The sequence below is a fragment of the Silene latifolia genome, chromosome 9, assembly GCF_048544455.1.
Source record: "Silene latifolia isolate original U9 population chromosome 9, ASM4854445v1, whole genome shotgun sequence".
Classification (NCBI taxonomy): domain Eukaryota; kingdom Viridiplantae; phylum Streptophyta; class Magnoliopsida; order Caryophyllales; family Caryophyllaceae; genus Silene; species Silene latifolia.
The window spans coordinates 99,093,334-99,113,897 of record NC_133534.1 but is presented as its reverse complement, the minus strand read 5'-3'; the positions used below and the strand labels follow the sequence as shown (position 1 = coordinate 99,113,897).

Below are 20,564 nucleotides of genomic sequence, written 5' to 3'. Positions count from 1 at the left end.
ATGTCCATCATGCTTAGCCTGCGATAAAGGCTTGGTGAGCGGATCGGCTATGTTGTCATCCGTCCCAACCTTACAAATCGCAATTTCCTTTCTTTCAATGAAATCTCTTATTACATGATACTTTCTAAGTACATGTCTAGATCTATTACTAGACTTTGGCTCCTTAGCTTGGAAGATCGTCCCACTATTATCACAATAGAGAGTGATGGGATCATTGGCGGTAGGTACTACTTTTAAACCTTCCGTGAATTGCACGATCCAAACAGACTTCCTTAGCGAGCTTCGATCTTTGCGATGTACTCAGCCTCCGTTGTAGAATCCGCGGTTACAGCTTCCTTGAAGCTTCTCCAGCTTACGGCACCACCATTGAGCATAAACACGAAACCAGCTTGTGATTTCAAGTCGTCTCTATCCGTTTGAAAACAAGAGTCCGTGTATCCATTAACACGCAACTCAGTGTCTCCTCTAAACACAAGGATAGAAACCTTAGTTCTTCTCAAGTACTTAAGGATGTTCTTGATAGCAATCCAGTGACTCTCACCTGGATTTCCTTGATATCTACTCGTCATGCTCAAGGCATACGAGACATCAGGACGTGTGCATATCATGGCATACATGATTGATCCAACAGCGGAAGCATAAGGGATCAACTTCATGCGTTCAACATCATGGGGTTCGGAGGGACATTGAGTCTTGCTCAATATCGTCCCGGTTACAATAGGTACCAAACCCCTTTTGGATTTGTCCATGCTGAACCGTCGAAGAATCTTATCGACATAAGACTCTTGACTTAGTGCCAATATCCTCTTGGATCTATCTCTATAGATCCGGATACCTAATATGCGTTGTGCCTCTCCTAAATCCTTCATTTGGAAGTGGTTACCTAACCACTTCTTAACAGAAGACAACATTGGAATATCATTTCCAATGAGTAGTATGTCATCGACATACAAGATTAGGAACACAACATTGCTCCCACTGAATTTCATATATAAACATGGTTCCTCAACACTTCGAGTGAAACCATTTTCCTTTATCACATGATCGAATCGATGATTCCAACTTCTAGATGCTTGCTTAAGACCATAAATGGATCTCTTAAGCTTGCACACTTTGTTAGGATTTTTAGAATCAACAAAACCTTCGGGTTGTATCATGTACACCTCCTCTTCTAAATGCCCATTTAGAAAAGCGGTTTTGACATCCATTTGCCATATTTCATAGTCATGAAATGCGGCAATCGCTAACAAAATCCGTATGGATCTTAGCATGGCAACGGGGGCGAAGGTCTCATCATAATGGAGACCTTGGACTTGGGTAAATCCTTTTGCCACTAGCCTAGCTTTGTAGACATCGTCATGTCCTTCTATGCCATTCTTGACCTTGAATATCCATTTGCATTGGAGGGGTCTTGCCCCTTTAGGCAAATCTACCAAGTCCCAAACTTGGTTTTCATGCATAGAATCCATTTCGGACTTCATGGCTTCAAGCCATAAGGAGGAATTTGGACTAGAGATTGCGGCCTTGTAGGTGGCGGGCTCGTCACTTTCCATAAGTAACACATCGAGTGTTCCATCTTCCTCGATAAGTCCCACATATCGATCTGGATGGCGAATTACTCGGCCCGTCCTTCTAAGTGGAGGAGGTACAACCGCGTTAGACGACGAAGGAACATCTTCTTGCGTCTCTATCTCGGTTTGTGCATCTTGAACTTCATCAAGTTCAAAATTTCTCCCACTCTGTCTCTTAGAAATAAATTCTCTTTCTAAGAAGACAGCCTCGCAAGACACAAACACTTTATGATCTTGAGGTTTGTAGAAGTAATATCCTCAAGAGGTCGAGGGGTAACCTACAAAGATGCATTTTTCGGATCTTGGGGCAAGCTTGTTGTCGTTCTTAGTTTTGACGTAAGCATCACATCCCCAAATCTTCATATAGGATATATTGGGAATTTTTCCCGTCCACATCTCATATGGAGTCTTTTCGGTGGACTTAGTGGGACTATTATTCAAAGATCGAATTGCGGTTTGAATCGCAAATCCCCAAAACGAGTTCGGTAACTCGGTTTGACTCATCATGGAGCGAACCATATCAAGTAGGGTTCGATTCCTCCTTTCGGCAACACCATTGAGTTGTGGTGTTCCGGGTGGAGTAAGTTGTGATATAATACCACAACCTTTCAAGTGTGAATCAAATTCAAGGCTAAGGTATTCACCACCACGATCGGATCGTAGTGCCTTAATCCTTTTGTTCAATTGGTTCTCTACTTCGTTTTGAAATTCCTTGAATTTCTCAAACGCTTCACTCTTGTGTTTCATTAAATAGATATACCCATATCTACTCAAGTCATCGGTGAAGGTTATAAAGTAGTCATAATTACCACGAGCGGTGATACTCATTGGTCCGCATACATCGGTGTGTATGAGTCCCAATAGCTCACTAGCTCGTGTCCCTTTACCACTAAAAGGATTACGAGTCATTTTGCCAAGTAGGCAATATTCGCATGTACCAAATGATTGATAATCAAATGGTGTAATCACATTAGTTGAAATTAATCTTTTGATGCGATTCTCGTTTATGTGACCTAATCGACAATGCCAAATGAACGCTTCACTTGGGTCACTTGATTTGAGTTTCTTTGATTGAATGTTATAAATATCATTCGTTGGATTTGAGGTCTCTAAAATGTAAATGCCATTAATGGAAGAAGCTTGGCCAATAACCAAATCATTCCTAGAAATAGTACAACGATTGTTCTTAATGACAAAACAAAAACCGTCCATGTCTAGCATGGCGATTGAAATAATGTTTTTAGAGAGCGTAGGCACATAAAAACAATTATGCAAATACAACTCAAATCCATTAGGCAAAGCTAAAACATAAGTTCCCTTGGATTCGGCCGCTACCCGAGCTCCATTTCCAAGGCGTAGATCCACATCTCCCTTGCTAAGCCTCTCCACATCTCTTAAACCCTGTAAATGATTACAAAGGTGAGAACCACAACCGGTATCTAGTACCCATGTCGTAGTGGAAGTATAATTTATATCAATAACATAAATTTCTTTAGGAATTGTACCTTTTGGAGTAATGAGTCCTTCCCTTATATTTCGCAAATACATGGGACAATTCCTAAGCCAATGTCCCATGCCATAGCAATAATGGCACTCATCATTAACTTGCTTGAAGTTTTTGATTTTCTTTCCTTTCTTCTTGAACCTCTTGCCCTTTGAAGCAAGAACTTGATTGCTAGAGCTCCCACTAGCTTTGGCATCTTTATCTTCCAGAGACAAAGACCCTATAGATCGCATGAGGTAGTTTTCCTGAGACGGACTCACACGAGGTCTAGTAGAAGTGGGTGGTTTAGAAGAGGTGATGAAGTTAAGGTTTCCATCCGAACCTATCCCGAAATAAAGTTCTCTAGTTTTATCGAAATTATTGTTGGAGCATACGTCGTCAAGAACATTGTGATATGACTCAATAGTTATCGGTGCGGTAGCATTTGATGGATTCATTGCAAAAAACTACAAATATGGAGGAAAAGGAAATATTAACATTTGTCTTTTAAAATCATACTTGCAAATTAACAAGATATGAACATTTATATAGTGACCTCTACCCAACTATAATAAATGATTCCAAGACCCAAATTCATATTGACTTAGGCACGGTGGGGCCGATACATCCTTTATCAATATAACTCGGTGGATTAACGTTTAATCGATTCTACTTTTAGAACTCTTGGTCGATAATATTACATTAACAATTATCTTTAGCCCAAAACACATTCGACAAGGGCACGGTGGGGCCGATACATCCCTTATCAAAAACTTTTGTTGAGTTCAATCCAAATTTCGAATAAATGTGTCCATGATCCAAACCCACATTAACTTGGGCACGGTGTGGCCGATACATCCCTTATCAACATGAATTCGGTGGATTAACATTCATCACCCACTTCCCCTACGTAACAAGGTTTGTACACCGGTGGGGCCGAGCGCACTCCCTCGCGAAATAGGTTTTCATGGTTTCTACTATTTGGTAAGGCTATGTCTCAATTAATTGTTTTAGCGAGAGGTCATGTCAATTTATGATCTATCACGTTTTAAGTGAACTAAAGCGGTGAACTACGATAATTCGAATTGACACGGTCGATAAACTCGATAAAATGACAATGCATGTTTAGTTATGGCGATTTAGCGATGCATGTGACATAAAATAAAATGCAAGCATAAAAATAAATAAATCCTAGTATGGCCTTTCCTAAAATAGAAAAACTATTTAACTATTACATATTCGGAAACCAACTCCATTGCTCCCTTGAACTTCGGTTGTGGCACGCATCTCGAGGTAACACCGTCTTTATGTATCGCCATTCTTGAAGAAATCCGTCTTTGGGAACTCCGGAATGAATAAAATTACATAATAAATTACATAATTTCCTATTATACATTTGTAACTAAAATAAAATAAATCTATTAAATTACAAAACGGTGATACGAGATCACAAAAAAATTACAACCGAATCGATATTCCCATACATTTCGGGAAATACCAATTAAAATCTAAGGCCATACTAAGTAAAATTACATAATTCAAAAATTACATAAATTAAAATTATGACAATCATAAAGAAAATGCAGCATTATAATATGTATGAACATGCTCAATTTTATGCTAAATCGCCTTTAATTAGCCAATATCGTATATTACTCGGTTCTTTCGGATTTGCGTGATTTCAACATTTTATAATCACAAAAATACATAAACTCATATTTATGCATAAGTTAATTACCATAACCTCTTAGGACTCAAAATTTAGTCTTTACTAATAATTTGACCATAATTAACCCATATTTTATAAAATTGTTCATAAATGGACCAAAAATTACAAAAATAAGCTATTAAACTTCAAATAAATCACAAAATTTCAAATAAATTCAAAATTTGAAATTTCAACTCATGAACATTCTGGAAAATTACCATGACACTCATAATGTTCAAAATCTTAGGTTAAAAATTTCGAAATTTTCCCGGAAAAACAATGTTGCGGTTTATCGATTTTTAATAAAATAATCATAAAAACATGGAAAAATTATTTTCATTAACTTTTCAATTTTAGATCTGAAAAATATAATAAAATGCAACATTATACGTTTTTCCTAAGTCATAAATTATGTTTTATTAATTTTCCACTAATAATGTCACTATTTATGCTATTTTTCTTCAAAAATCCATAAATCATGCAAAAAGACTTCTTTATAGCCAATTATTTTACACACATCTTGTAAAATTGCATGTGACAACATATTAATTTTCTATGACCAGATTCGAAATTTAACTCATATTAACCTATTTTTAACTTAAATCCGAAATTAATAATGAAAAATTCATTTTTCGAGCATAACAAGTCCAAAAATTATGAAAATTTACAGGTTATCTCAAAATAATATATGTGACAACATATCCAAAAATCAATATAAAATTCGAAGTATAGCTAATTTTAGACCAAAAATGACATTTTTACTCATAAAATCACATTTAAATGCCATTATTGTAAATTATGAACAATAAAAATCCGAAAAATTAACCAAAATATCCTAAAACATTTTAGGACCAGAAATATTAACATGCATGGATTAATTTCGTGATATCTCATAATAACACAAATTTTACAAGTTTTATTTGTTATTCTTATAACTCGGAAAAACTTTTAACCGATTTGCATGCAAACAACCGTGGCTCATGATACCGATTGAAGGAAATGTAGATTTATATACACTCTAACATACTCATATATGTCGAAATTAATTTGTCATAAAATTAAATACGGATTTTATGCATGCAAACAATATAATAAAATAGAGAAGAAATCATATCCTTACATTGAAATTTCGGTTCAAATGGGCACAAAAGAAATCTCCTTTTCTTTTATTCTTGAGCTTTCCTTTAATGGAAGAACAAGATCCAAGTATAGGATCTCTCCTTAGGAATAATACCCAAAGCTAACTCTTAATCTAATCAATATTATTTGAGCTAGTATAATATTAATCTAGTGAAAAATTGAACCAAAATTGTTTGGTTTTTGCTCCTAAAACCGGGTAGGAGAAGGGGTAAGGAAGAATGTAATTTTTATCTCTCTAAAAATTATGATATGTGAAGTGAATGAATAATGTTATTATCAACCCATGCATATAGAGAATGATAATAATTTAAGCAAAAAGCACCCTTGTTCTTTCCAAGGGAAAACCGGTTGGGTGGAAGAGGAAGGCCAATGCATGGGCTAGTTGCTCTTCCACAAGAAGCACTAGGTATGCAAGCCTAGTGTAAAAAGAATGATTACATCTTCCACTATACTTAATTAACATTATAAGAATATGTTAATTAAGTCCAATATTTCGGTCCAAATGGATAATATGAAATCCATTTTATTTTTGTCAATTGTCAATATGTCACATGTCATATGTAACATAAATTTGTTATGTATTTTTAACATATTAAAAATCAACGTATTAATAAAAATACGTCATATGCAAAAATCGACTTAGTAATTCATAATTACTTGTACCAAAATATTTTACCGTTTATAAATCGCATTTATAATAATTCATTCAAATCCAATTGTTTCTTTAAACAATAATTTCATCCGAGTAATGATATAATTCGATTACTCAGACCGTATCTCATTTAATCACATTTCAATTTGATATGTAAATTTTACTTCCAAAATCGTCCGTCAATTTTTCAGGTAATTTAATTAACTCGTAACATTATACGATTAATTAAATGATCAATTAAGAGTGTTGCCCTATAAGTATGACCTAGGGGGTCAACTGATCACCACCGTCACACGACAGTAATGTCAAACTCTAGTCAGCCAATCATTACCGATATATGTTGACCAGTTGACAGTAACAAAATTACTTCCCAATTGTATTCTTTAAATGAGATTTAATAATGATATTTAAATCATGTGATCGCACTATTGTTGAGTACACATTTCCCAACATGATTACTATAACTGGGAAGGTGCCAAGAAGAAAGTGGAATCCCCGTTCAAGGGTCAAGTGAAAGATGGAAATCCTAGCAAGGAGGGCAAAGAAACACCGCCCAATTGGAAGAAATATGTTGATGATATTGAAATGGATCTATTTGGAGAGCATTGAATTTTTCACAACAAGAATGAGAGCTTGCAAAGCTCACCCCTCATGAAAAGTATGAATGAAGGCCTCCTTGGCCACGACAAATAATAGTTGCTCTTGCAAATGCATGATCCTCCCAACATGGGGAAAGAAGCAAATGAAGTATATGGTCTATGGGATGACGAGTTTGAAGGACTTGTTAATCCTTACATTGGAAATGCTATGACCCTAGACCAAGGCTTTGTAGATCCTTGTCACCACAACATTGACTCGGACTACTACATGTATGAAGACAACAATGTGCCAAGGTCTATGCAAGACCTTTATCATGACAATGAACAAGCCCTTGATTACTTCTACAAGGCGTTGAGTAACATCAACAACGTCCTTGCTTTACCCCCTTGACGCCTCTCAAAAGAAGGAGAGTTTGGTGGAGTCCTCCCTAAACCACCATTTGTAACTATTCTAACCTCTTAACTTGGATTTCATTTAACTTGTACATTACTCAATTTTTGCATTGCATTTTATATGCTTTGTTTTTAGAATTTGTGTGACATGAGAGCAAGTGAAGGAGGGATTCTAATGTGTTTTGAAATGTGTAGTGTTTGATGATCAAGTGTGGGGAAAAAATTGCCTAGGTAGCCAAGCCTTTGTAGTGCACCCCATGATGGAAGAATATGAGATGAAGAAGCAAAGATTGCGGGAAAGGGATCCCCACGGGCAGACCTGAGCTCGTGGGGGCTGAAGCAAGAAAAAAGAAAAAAATTGAGCTGCAGCAGAATCCGCTCGAGCTAGCTTCAAGACGGGCGTCTCGACACTCAACACGCTCGAGCCGAGCCCGATTCGAGCGTCCCCAAAGCTTAAACAAAAATCCTGAAACAAAAACTGCCCGTCTCCAAAGGAGGTCGAGCGTCCCCTATCTGCTATATGACTAAAACACGAGATTCTTCAACCTTCATCCCTCATTTATATTCTTCCCTAAACACAAACACAACACCTTCCCTCACTATAACAATCCAACCCATCATCCAAAAACACAAATTACTCAACCAAATTCATCCAAATCAATTGCAAACTTGCTCAAAATCAAAACAAATCACTCCTTTGTCAACAAAAAGACCTCCAAACATCAAAATCTTCATAAAATCAATCAAAATTTCTAGGGTTTGAGTAAAATCCGAGAACCCCAAATTGATTGAAAATTTGATTGAAGTTGGAAGATAAGAAGAGCATTCAAGCATAATCAAGGTTAGTTGACACAAATTTGAAGGAGAAAACAATAATGGCAAGAACAAAGGAAAACACCAAAGCATCAAAATCCCCAACTTTATCCAAGAGGTAAAAGGTTCTAGCATCAAATTCTTTAGTGGTAGTGCAACAAGCTATGGATCAAGCAATGGAAGTCGTTGAGGCCGTTGAAGAAGTTACTACCACTATACCGGAGATTGAGCAACTTAAGGATTATCCGGAGGTAAATTTTAATTCTAATGAGCATAGAACCGCTTTTGAATCCCTTGATAAGAATAAAATTATCGCCGCTAAGTTTGTATGCCAAGACACTTTGGGAAAATTGGGGGTACTTGACCAAACAAGAGCATTTTTCGAGTCCATGAGATTGTCTACCTTGTTTGAAATGGATGAATTGACTTACCCTTCCCTCAAATTAGAGTTCATTAGCTCTTTGAAGGAGTATAAGGTAGAGACTCGGAAATATGTTAAATTTCGGCTTGAGAACAAGAGTAGGAGGATGATTAAGGGTGATTTCGGAAAGGTTTTTGGAATTGGTGACCTTTGGAGTTTCCACAAGAAACCCTACAAATTTGATGCCAAGCCCCTTTGGAAGGGAATTTTCGAGAGGGAGTTGACTACATTTAGAGAATGCAATGCCTTGTATATCCATCATCCGGGTATACGGTATTGGCATAGGTCCATTTCCAACACCTTGATTGCTAGGAAAGAAGCTACCCACATGACCGAACTCGACCTCACCTACTTGGATTCCAAGATGAATGCCCATGGGAAATCAAAAAATGAATATAATATCCTTCAATTGTTGATTGAGAGATGGTTAGACTTCAAGGAAGAAAAAGAGAAAGCGGCTTTCATTGTGAATGGAGGCTTGATAACGAGATTGGCTAAGCACTTTAACCCGGCATTCAATAAAAACAACACCTACAAAGCGGTTAAAGGTGGCAACCTCCTTGACGTGAACACTTTGATCCACAAGTTCCATTGGGTAAAGCATGACAACTCCTCCCAAGGATATGAATGGGTGATCAAGGATGCCAATTCGATTATCTTGCCCGGGAAAATATGCCGAAGTTCAACTCGCCATTACAACTACCTTCTCCCCGTCTTAAAGCATGCCAAGAACATCATAAACCAACAACAACAATGCCCAAGTGAAGATACCTCCTCCTTAGTGGTACCTCCTTACCCTTTTGCCTACCAAGAGTTCATAACAAATGATCCTAGTGTTATGACGGGCAATGATTACTTGACGCAATTCATGAAGCATATTCATAAAGAATCTTACAAAGACCGGGTGAATGCTTACTACGCCCAATATCCACCCCTCTACCATCTTGCTAGTCAAGGACTCCTTGATCCCAAGAGGTCTTTACCGGATTGGGTGGATAGGAAAGTATTCTTTCCTCAAGATTCTCAAGATGAAGAAGGGGATAACCGGGTTACAAGGAGTGAGGAAGTTGATGATAAGGATGGGGAAGATAGTGGGTCAAACCATGATGATGAATAACAAAGTTCAAATGGAGAAGAAGAAGAAGAGGATGATGATGATGCCTCCGGGGACATAGAGGGAGATGATGATGATGATGAAATGAGTGAAAGTTGACTGTTGACAAAGCATGAAGGAGGACGACATAAATGCGGGGTTGATAGCTTATGCTAGCATTTCGGCCTATTCTATTGTGAGTCTCCTACCCCTCCTTTTGCTTTGTTTTTCTCATGTTTACATAAATTCCTTAACTTGTATAACATTTAGTTTAGAGCATCTAGAGAGTTATTTTGGACTCTTTGATGGCTAAGAGTTTTTGAGTCCTAGTACCATCAAAGGACTCACACCTCGGTAACATTGAGGTGACTATCTTTTTAGCTCACACCATAAAGAATCCAAAATGACAAAGTAACCTTTCATGCATTGCATTTGCATGCTTGTGAATAGACTTCCCTATTTTGCACTAGAAATAGTGTTTTGTTCGGTTTGGGGAAGTTCATTCATAGGCAACCCGAGTTAATTTAAATTAGCTCTCCGAACAATAGAAAGCATGCATCATATAGCATAGTTTAGTTTGCATCACATGTAAATATTTCACATGAAGTGTGCATTTAGTGTAGAATCATGCATATCATATCATATCGTACATTTGCATAAATTCCTATCGTTTTGTCCATTGAGGACACAAGTAAATTAGAGGCCTTTATATAGCCTTACAATATGACATTTTAACGTAGAAACTAAATATATAAAATAAATATTTCTACGTTTCTATCATAAACTAAATAACTTATTCTCAACATTAACACACTAACTCATAATATCAATAACTCACCTCTATACTAACACATTATTATTGTAATAACTTATTTGAAGCATTATTCAACACACCCCCTTGCTTTAAAGCTTGCAAACACCCATCTGTGATCGTAAATCGTCAACTTTTGCTATTGAAAGTGACTTCGTTAGGATATCCGCTACTTGTTGATTTGTTCCACAAAACTGGAGCTCGATCATTCCTTTTGCAACCATGTCACAAATGAAATGATGACAAATATCAATGTGCTTAGTCCTACTGTGAAAAACGGCATTCTTCGTCAGTGATATTACCGCTTTATTGTCACAGTAAATAGTTGTAGGAGACATTTGCTCATGGAGGCGATCTTTTAGCAACCGTCTAAGTCAAATAGCTTGACATGTAGCTAAAGAAATTGCCGCATACTCTGCTTTAGATGAGGATAAAGCTACTGTCTCTTGCTTCTTTGAACTCCATGAAATAGCTCCCGAACCAAGAGTAAAAACATAACCCGAAGTGATTTTTCGATCATCAAGACAACCAGCCCAATCACTATCTGTGTATCCGACTAGCTTGAAGTCTGATACTTTTGAATAGAAAATTCCATATTCGGTAGTGTCGGCTACATACTTCAAAATTCTTCTAACTGCTCCAAGATGTTGTTTTGACGGATTATGCATAAACTTGGAAACCACACTCACTGAATATGCAATATCAGGCCTAGTGTGACTTAAGTAGTTTAAACCACCTCCCATTTGTCGATAGTATCTGACATTAACATCACCAGTGTCATAATTTGATGACAATTTCTCATTTATATTCATTGGAGTGCTTGATGTTTTGCAATCAAACATTTTAAACCTTGTAACCAGGTCCACTGTATATTTCTCTTGAGAGATAAAAATGCCATTTTAATCTTGCTTCACTTCCAGTCCAAGAAAATAATGTAACAATCCCAAATCTGACATCTCAAATTTTTTCATCATAGAAGATTTGAACTCGGCAACAATTAAGTCCGACGATCCCATGTAGATCATATCATCAACATATAGACATACCACCAAAAACTCATCACCACATTTTTTCAAATAAAGGGTCGGCTCATTTTCGCTCCTTGTAAATCCAGACTCATGGAAATAAGAGTCGATTTTATTATACCATGCGCGCGGAGCTTGTTTAAGACCATACAAAGCCTTTCTAAACTTGTAGACTTTGTCTTCTTCTCCATTTTTCACAAAACCTTTCGGTTGGTACACATATACTTCCTCATTCAATTCTCCGTTTAAAAAAGCTGATTTCACATCAAACTGAAAAACAGGCCAATTAAGTTGCGCAGCTAAGGCCAAGAAAGTTCTCACCGTTTCAAAGCGAGCCACGGGTGAGAATGTTTCATCAAAGTCAACTCCATATTATTGTGCATACCCTTTAACAACTAACCATGCTTTGTGCTTTTGTACACTTCCATCTGCATTATACTTTTTTCTAAACACCCATTTTAGCCCTGTAACATTCTTCCCTTCGGGTGGATTTACCAACTCCCAAGTAGCATTTTTCTCAATGGATTTCATCTCCTCGTGCATTGCATCCTGCCATTTTTTACTTTATGTAGCATCATCATAAGTAAGAGGATCCGAGGCATATAAAAGTAAAATTACAATTTGTGTACACATCTTGAAGTGATCTAAAATGCCTAGGAGGTGTCTATTCGGACGAGCTTGAAGATTAACTCGTAGAAGATGAATTATTTAATGGTGAGCTGGGCGGTGTTTGAATTGTTCTAGCAGAAGGATTTGAAATTGGTGAATTATGGCAAGAGCCACCACCATTTTCTAGTGAAGAAGTTGAATTCTCAGGCTCTTCAATTGTTGCTTTTGGCATTTCATCATCTTCGGGAAATAGAACCGATCTATCATCAGTACTGTTCCATGGCCAGCTAGCATCTTCATTAAACACCACATCTCTACTTATAATAATCTTGCCACTAACAGGATCATATAACCTATATGCTTTAGATTTCATACTATAACCAATAAACACACATTTCTCGGATTTTCCATCAAGCTTGTGGCGATAGGATTTTATTAAAGCATAGGCTACACAACTAAAAACTCTTAAATGACTTACCCGAGGATTAGAACCTCGCCAAGCTTTATAAGGTGTTTTATTAAGAACTGCTTTTGTGGGTGATAAATTTAGAAGATAAACTGTTGTAGTAACTGCTTCTGCCCAGAACGTATTTGGAAGCTGTTTTGCCTTTAACATACTTCTGGCCATTTCAAGAACAATACGATTTTTCCGTTCAACAATGCCATTTTGTTGCGGAGTGCGTGGTGCAGTAAGCTCCCTACGAATACCATGCTCTTCACAAAATTTATCAAACTCTTGCGAGCAAAACTCACCTCCCCTGTCTGTACGGAGTATCTTTATGATCTTTCTTGACTGTTTTTCTACAAGCACTTTAAACTTTTTGAATACCTTAAAACAATCAGATTTTAAGGTTAAGAAATATACCCAACTCATTCGGCTGTAGTCATCAGTAAATAGCAAGAAATAATAACTTCCATTCATAGATGGAGTTTTCATTGGTTCACACAAATCTGCGTACACTAGTTCAAGGCATTTAGACGCTCTCCACGATTGGCTAACATGAAATGAACTTCTGCTATGCTTCCCAAGGACACACCCTTCACAAAATTCTAGGTCAGCAACCTCTGGCAACCCTAAGACCATGTCTTTCCTTTTTAGGAGTTTTAATCCATTTTCATGCAAGTGACCATATCGTATGTGCCATAAATCAGACTCACATAACTTCTTAGCCATAAAAACCCTCTTTTTAAAACAATCTATGTCCAAAGGAAACATCTTATTTTGGGTCATACTAATAGGGACTACAGTTTACCCGGATTTCTTATCTAATATTGTGCAGCTATCATCATCAAATAAGACCCTATAGCCACTAGACATCAACTGTCCCACACTCAATAAATTATGAACTAAACTAGACACAAACAACACATTACGAATTATTTTCTTCTTGCCAGAGCTAGTGGAAAGAGTAATTGTACCTGTACCTTCGACTTGTACTACCTTATCACCACCAAGGCGTACTTCTGATTTTTGTGAGGTGTCTAAATCCATGAACAAAGACTCTGAACTAGACATATGGTTTAAGCAACCACTATCAACAAACTAGACATCACCCGAGATTGCATTATCATGAAAGTGTGCCATAAAAAGAGTTTCCGCCTCTTCTTTTTTTTGCAAAATTTGCTTGATTTTGTTTTTGATTTTGTGCCTTTATCCAACAATTCGCTTCTTTGTGACCGAATTTATTAAAATGATGACATTGAATGGATGACTTTTGTCCATGTTGTCGCTGCCCAAAATGTTGGACACAGCCTTTGCCACCGCCACGACCTCGAACGCGTAAACCACCTCTACCGTTTCCACGTCCACTAAAATTATTATTGTCATTTTGTTTTGAAGACTCTCCCTTCACCTGAAATGCCTTTTCTTCATTCTTTTATTTAGAACGATTTAGCCGTTCTTCATGAGCATACAAAGAACTCATTAATTCATCAAAAGAATAAGTTGACATATCATAAGCTTCTTCAATTGCAGCGACAATAGAATCAAATCTAGAAGTAAGATTTCTCAAAATTTTTGGAACCACTGTTTTATTTGAAATATCTTCCCCATAAGACTTCATTTTATTCATAATTGTACTAGCTCTAGATAGGTAATCCTGTACAGGCTCATTATTATGCATATTTAAATTTTCAACATCGCGGCATAGCGTTTGAAGCTTAACAGCGATTACCTTATCCGAGCCTTTGAATTCAGTTTTTAAAATTTGCCATGCCTCCTTCGAAGTTGCTGCTGATGCAATTCTGGAGAAAATATTTTCATGAACAGATGATTGAAGAAATAGGAGCGCTTTTGCATCTTTTTTCCTATTTTCTTTCAATCTTTGTTGTTCGACATCCGAGTCGTCAAAACCATCTTCAACTAAATCCCATAGCTCTTGAGATTTAAATAAAGTTCTCATTTTAATCGACACAAACTCATATTTATCCCCATCAAAACTGGGAATTAATGGTTAAGAACTGGTGGAGACTCCATTAGTGGCCATGACACTCAAAAAATTATTTTATGGAAAAACTCCGTATATTTCACTCACTAATTTTTTATTTGATCTTACCTGATTTAGACAGAGAGGAGCTGCGTTGCTCTTAAAATATCTCTCTTGCCTATATTGCTCTTGATACCAAACTTGTTGGTAAAGGAGAGAGTAAATAATATAAAGAGATAATTGTTTATTATTTGATGCATTTTACAAGTAAATTAGAGGCCTTTATATAGCCTTACAATATGATATTTTAACGTAGAAACTAAATATATAAAATAAATACTTCTACGTTTCTATCATAAACTAAATAACTTATTCTCAACATTAACACAGTAACTCATAATATCAATAACTCACCTTTATACTAACACATTATTATTGTAATAACTTATTTGAAGCATTATTCAATACACCCCCTTGCTTTAAAGCTTGCAAACCAAAATTTGGTAGGCTTATCGCGTACCTAACAAAGATAAAATACCCTAGGCTTAGATAACGGCAAATGAATATAGTTAGGGAAGTAGGGGTCGATCTCAGGGAGACGGTGGACGCAATATGATAAGCTATGATTAGAATTCTATCAAGGTCGGTCATGATTTGGTTTGGTTTGGTTTGATTAAAGTAAAAGCAATGATGAAAAATAAGTTGTAAACAAATATGAATAAGGATCTAGGGGGAATGGGGTCACACATGTAGATTAGCATAAATTGATGTCAAATTAGACGAACATAAAATCAAATGTTGTTTAGGTTATTAGCAATTTCCTCTCGGTCTATTACCCAACCATTGAACGATTACTAACGAGCTCTCGCACAAATTAGATCGAACTATTAAAACATACTTTGCCTAATTCAATTCCCGATTTTCGCTCTTAGGAAATGAATAACAAATTAATCAACGATTATGGCCAACAATCAAAGATTAACAATATGAAACAAGCATGTATTATAAGCAATAATTTGATAATATAATTATCTAATTCAACATGTGTAAATGGCTAATCAAACAGGCTTCCCCTCCCCTAGATTAAGAAACTACTCACACATAATTACGAGTAGACTAACAACAATCAGATGAATAAAGATGAACATGGTAACAATATATAAACTGGTCAAATAATAGCATAAACAATATTAGAATATAATAAATATAATTGATGTAAATAATGAGAGAATGAATAGAATTTAATATGGAATTAATTATTTTATTGTTTGTTGTCTATGTCTTTATGTTTTTGTACCTTCTCAAAAGCAAATCACCTCCATTATATAGGTGATCATTTGAGCTTTCAAATTTAATTATACATGTACGTTTAGAACAAATAACTAATGTAAATACATTACATATAAAATTATTCCTACGGTTTGTGCTTTTAGTGCATGAATTTTCTTCAAATAAGAATGTTTCATGAATTAAAGAATTAATTTGAGATGTTTCATGTTGTAATTACCAGAATATCTCTTCACCTATGTAAATGTTGGCATGCGTTTTCCTCGTAAAAAATCCTTCAATGTAACATCATCAAATTGAATGCTTCAAGACTTGATGTTCAATGTACCAACTTCTACGAATATGCTTCTTTATTTTATCATTTGTAAAATGATGGTCTTGTCAACATTATTCAATACTATGCTTTCATTTTATTTTGGACGGCTTTGTCTTTATTTTGTGGACTTGGAGATTTTGAGTCTGAGCTTGAAGTCCTTCATTGTTTTGCCATTTTTTATTCATCGCCTCGCTTAGCTATTTAGCTAATATCAACATCAAAATAGTTCCTTCCTTTAAATAATTATATAATTGCAGTAAAATGTTCTTGGAAGGAATTTATTATTAAAATACACTATAACGCTTAAAATCAGTGTAAAATTATGGAAAATAAGTATATAAAATATAGTAAATTATATGCTTGGGGTTGCTCGAAATATCCAAATCTTCACTAGAACTCCAACATAGGACCATTTCTTCATTGAACTAGCAAGTAATCTTCATTATTTCTTCCTCGGATTGAAAGAATCTTCCCAAAACGGCCTTCCATGGTATGGACATGGGCCACATGCCGGTCTGTGGATTTAGGCCACATACCGATCTGCGGTCACGGGCCACCTGTAGCCAAGCCAATCTGTGGACATGCAACAATCTTTTGAAAGCCACGCTCGGCGGCGTAAAAATGCTTTCGACCGGATCGCTTTAGATCAGTCGGTTTCGTCTGGGTAAAGGTCTCGAAACGATGCACAAATGTTTGGAGTCGCCACCAAGCATTTGTGGGATGCTTGGAACCCGTTCGAATCCACTTAATACCTAGGTCAGTCAAGGCAAAAACGGTGCTTGATATAGGTACTAAAGATAAGGACTCGTCCCCCTTTTAGCATTCTATGCCTAAAATGACTCTCGTGCACCCTGGATAAGGCCATCCACTATCCAAAGGTTCTGAGTAAGGGGTGAGGGTACGTATTGGGAAGCCCTTTAATTAGACACCCAATCCCGCCCGCGTTAGCGGCCTCTACTGATCGATCGTGGTTGTTTAAGTGCAAAAGTTGATAAAACGGTTTATATGCATGAATGCGCATCCAAAAGTTTAACCTAACATGTGAAAGTTTGCTAAGTCGGTTTGTTTATCCACATAGCATGAAATTGATGTCAAAGTTGGATTTAGATTGATTTACATGTGAAAATGGAAATTAAACATCCATTTACCAAATTCGGGTTATGATGCTTAACACGATCCATTTATTTGAAAAAGTGTGTTTAAAAGACAAAGTATAAAATGCAGACTCGTCAATCTGATCCGTCACGTATTCGGATAAACCGTAATCGGGATCGTCCTAGACAAGTACCAAAACGAGACAGAACAGCGCCAGGCAGCCCCATTGGGGCGCGCGCCTATTGGCGAGGGAAGGGGCTCTGCCAAGGTTTTTAAAATATGAAAACAGACAGCCTCTTGGGGCGCGAGCCATGAGCCGACCCAAGCGGGTGTCTCCTGGTTGCTGAAAAGGTTATTTGTAACCGTATTTATGATGAAAGATTTACAAATGTGATTTGCATGACTCAGAATAATTACTATTATGTTAGTAATATTCGTTGTCGGAGTTCATGTTTGAAAAACATAGTTTACAAATAAAAATGTAAAATGTTTGATTTGAACTAAATATGTTAAGTTCATTTCTTTGTAATTAGTCAAATTTGTCATCGTACTCGGATTAAACCGACATGGTATAAAGAACCAAGGATGATTATGAATTATGACTAATATATTTACAAATATAAATAAATGAGAAAAATGGTAAATAAAATAAAATGATGTTAAAATACCCATTAAAATGTAATTAACCATAATATCATCGAGTCACGGAATAAACCGTTATGGTATAAGGAACCAAGGATGATTTTTTCTAATGGTCAAAATATTTGTCATAAAAATGAATTGGAATGGTAAATAAAAGAAAAGAATTTCCTTTAAAATGTAATTAACCAATTAATATCACCGAGACACGGATTAAACCGTCATGGTATTAGGAACCACGGGTGATTATGATTTATGGTTAAAAAGTTTGTCATAAAAATGAATTAAAATGGTAAAAACCGATTGCAAATAAGAAATGAAATAAAGAGGAAAGACGAGAACAAACACGGATGAGTCTGACCTGGACACCCACAAGAGGCGCGGGCCTTCCTGCATAGTAAAGAGCTCCTGTCTGAGGCCAAAACTCGGTTTTGGCTCGTCTAACCTATGTTTGAATCGTGTTATGCATCATTCATGCTTATAAAGTTATGAAAACCGTAAAGACATGAAATAAATGAGTTGTTTACACCCTCAAACTTACGTGTATTGATGTTTGCGAAATAGACGACTTTAGAGACGGTTTTCTCGTTGTGACTAATCGCGATCAAATAAGTTAAAAGAGTGACTTAAAAAAGGATTTTGTTTTGAAAATATGTTGAAAATAAGTTAATTAAAACATTTTGATTGATGAATTGAGTTTGTCAAATGGGTCGGTCAAATGGTACCAAATAATATGTTTAAGGCTTGTGTTTACGATCGGTAGGTCGTAAACACGTGTCGATTTTGTGACTTAGTAAGTCGGGTCTAGAAGTTTAAGTGAGAGGTGAGGATGCGGACACTCGCGTGAGGATTGTGTTGTGTAATGGTGGCTATTTATAGAGAAATGTGGGGTGGTAGTTCGGTTGTGTTTGCTTAGAGACTAAGCAGGCACCCTAAAGAGGCGCGAGCTACCTTGAGATACAAGTGGGTGTATTGTCCCTTTCGCAAATTTGGATTTTGCATTTGTTCTAACCAATGTTTTGTTGGTTGTGATTTATGGTCTTCGAAGTTTTCTTAGCCGTGTAAAATTCCTCTTGGGTGATATTTGGGGTAGGTAATTTGTGTGCTTGACTCGGGTTTGACCCGTGTGAGTCGGGATTTGAATTTCGGGTCGGTTTTTGGCTCGGTGTCGGTTTAGACTCTAAATAGGGTCATTTTAATGGAATTTACATGATGAAGATATTCATGGCATTATTTTTGACATTCGAGATTTGGGTTGACTCGGGTTGACTCAGGTTGACTCGAGTTGCGGGTTTCTGAGTCGGTTTTGGGTCCGAAGACGGTTTTAACTCTAAATAGTGTTATTTTAATGTAAATGAAGTTAGAAAACTTTTGAAATCATTTTTCATATTCGAGTAGTGCATTTAACCGTCTCACGTATAGCCAAATCATGCACGCATATCAAAAACACGTTATAGTCCGATCATCATCGGGTGGTTTTTGGAAGGTGCAGATACTGGGTATCTACAGAGCCCCACTTTGACTGAGGCTTGGACAGGGTGAAAGTCAAAGTATGATCTCCAGGACAATCGAAGATTACAACCTGAAGACCATTGCGACGTCGAGGCAACTCAAAAGGGTTTGAGCCAAGGACCTGCCGTCGGGAAGGGCGACTTCAAGGCCACTCGGGGATTCGAGTCAAGGACCCGCCGTCGGGAACATTTTAGAGTCTTTTGACTTTTGATTAGGGTCATTTAAAGGCCATTAGACTACGTATAAAGGCTCGCCAGCCATAAGAAGGAGTCATAGCCGAGGCATCTTGGGGATATGTCTTTGAATCTTTTGCGCGCAAAGGCTCGCCAGCCGATGTTGAAGGCGGTGCGTTTTGAGGCTTGCCAGCCATAGAAAGGAGTCATACCTAAGGCATCTTCGGGATATGTCCTTGAATTATATCTTGTGTGCGTGCAAAGGCTCGCCAGCTGTGATAAGGAGTCGTACCCGAGGCATCTTCAGGATACGTCCCTGAGTTGTGTCTTGTTTGCGGACAAGGCTCGCCAGCCATATGCGTTATAAGGCTCGCCATCCATCTATGGTCGAATGATCGACTGTGGAAAATAGCATGTGTGACATCCATTTAAAAATCGGCACTCGCTGGGGAGTTAGAAACTTCTCAGGACTCGCCGGGGATATGAGTTCTTTGCTCGGCGGGAGGTAGCATAAGCCATGTAATCGGCGGGGTTAAAGCTCTTGGACTTGATGGGTCGCCGTTTGTTGGGAAGAACCCAGTACTCAGTTGGAGCGAGTTTGTCTTCTCAAGATTATCTGCATGGTTAGTGACCACACAAACCCGCAGCCGCATAGACAAGCCCGTCGAATGCAAGCATACAAGCACGTAAGCACATAAGCATGTGAGCAGTTAGCATATAAGCAACTAGCATGTAATATCTCACGCGAAGGGAGATAGAAGTTTTGAATGTTGTGAAGTTTAAAATTGAGTCTTATTA

The 20,564-nt window shown here is 37.1% G+C and overlaps 1 protein-coding gene across 1 annotated transcript; it reads right to left on the bottom strand.

The window, feature by feature from the left end:
• Positions 1-11,058: 11,058 nt before the first annotated feature.
• LOC141601394 (secreted RxLR effector protein 161-like) lies at positions 11,059-11,526 on the bottom strand. The gene has a single exon (XM_074421669.1). The coding sequence runs from the start codon at positions 11,524-11,526 to the stop codon at positions 11,059-11,061; it is 468 nt and encodes a 155-aa protein (XP_074277770.1).
• Between the last annotated feature and the right edge of the window lie 9,038 nt (positions 11,527-20,564).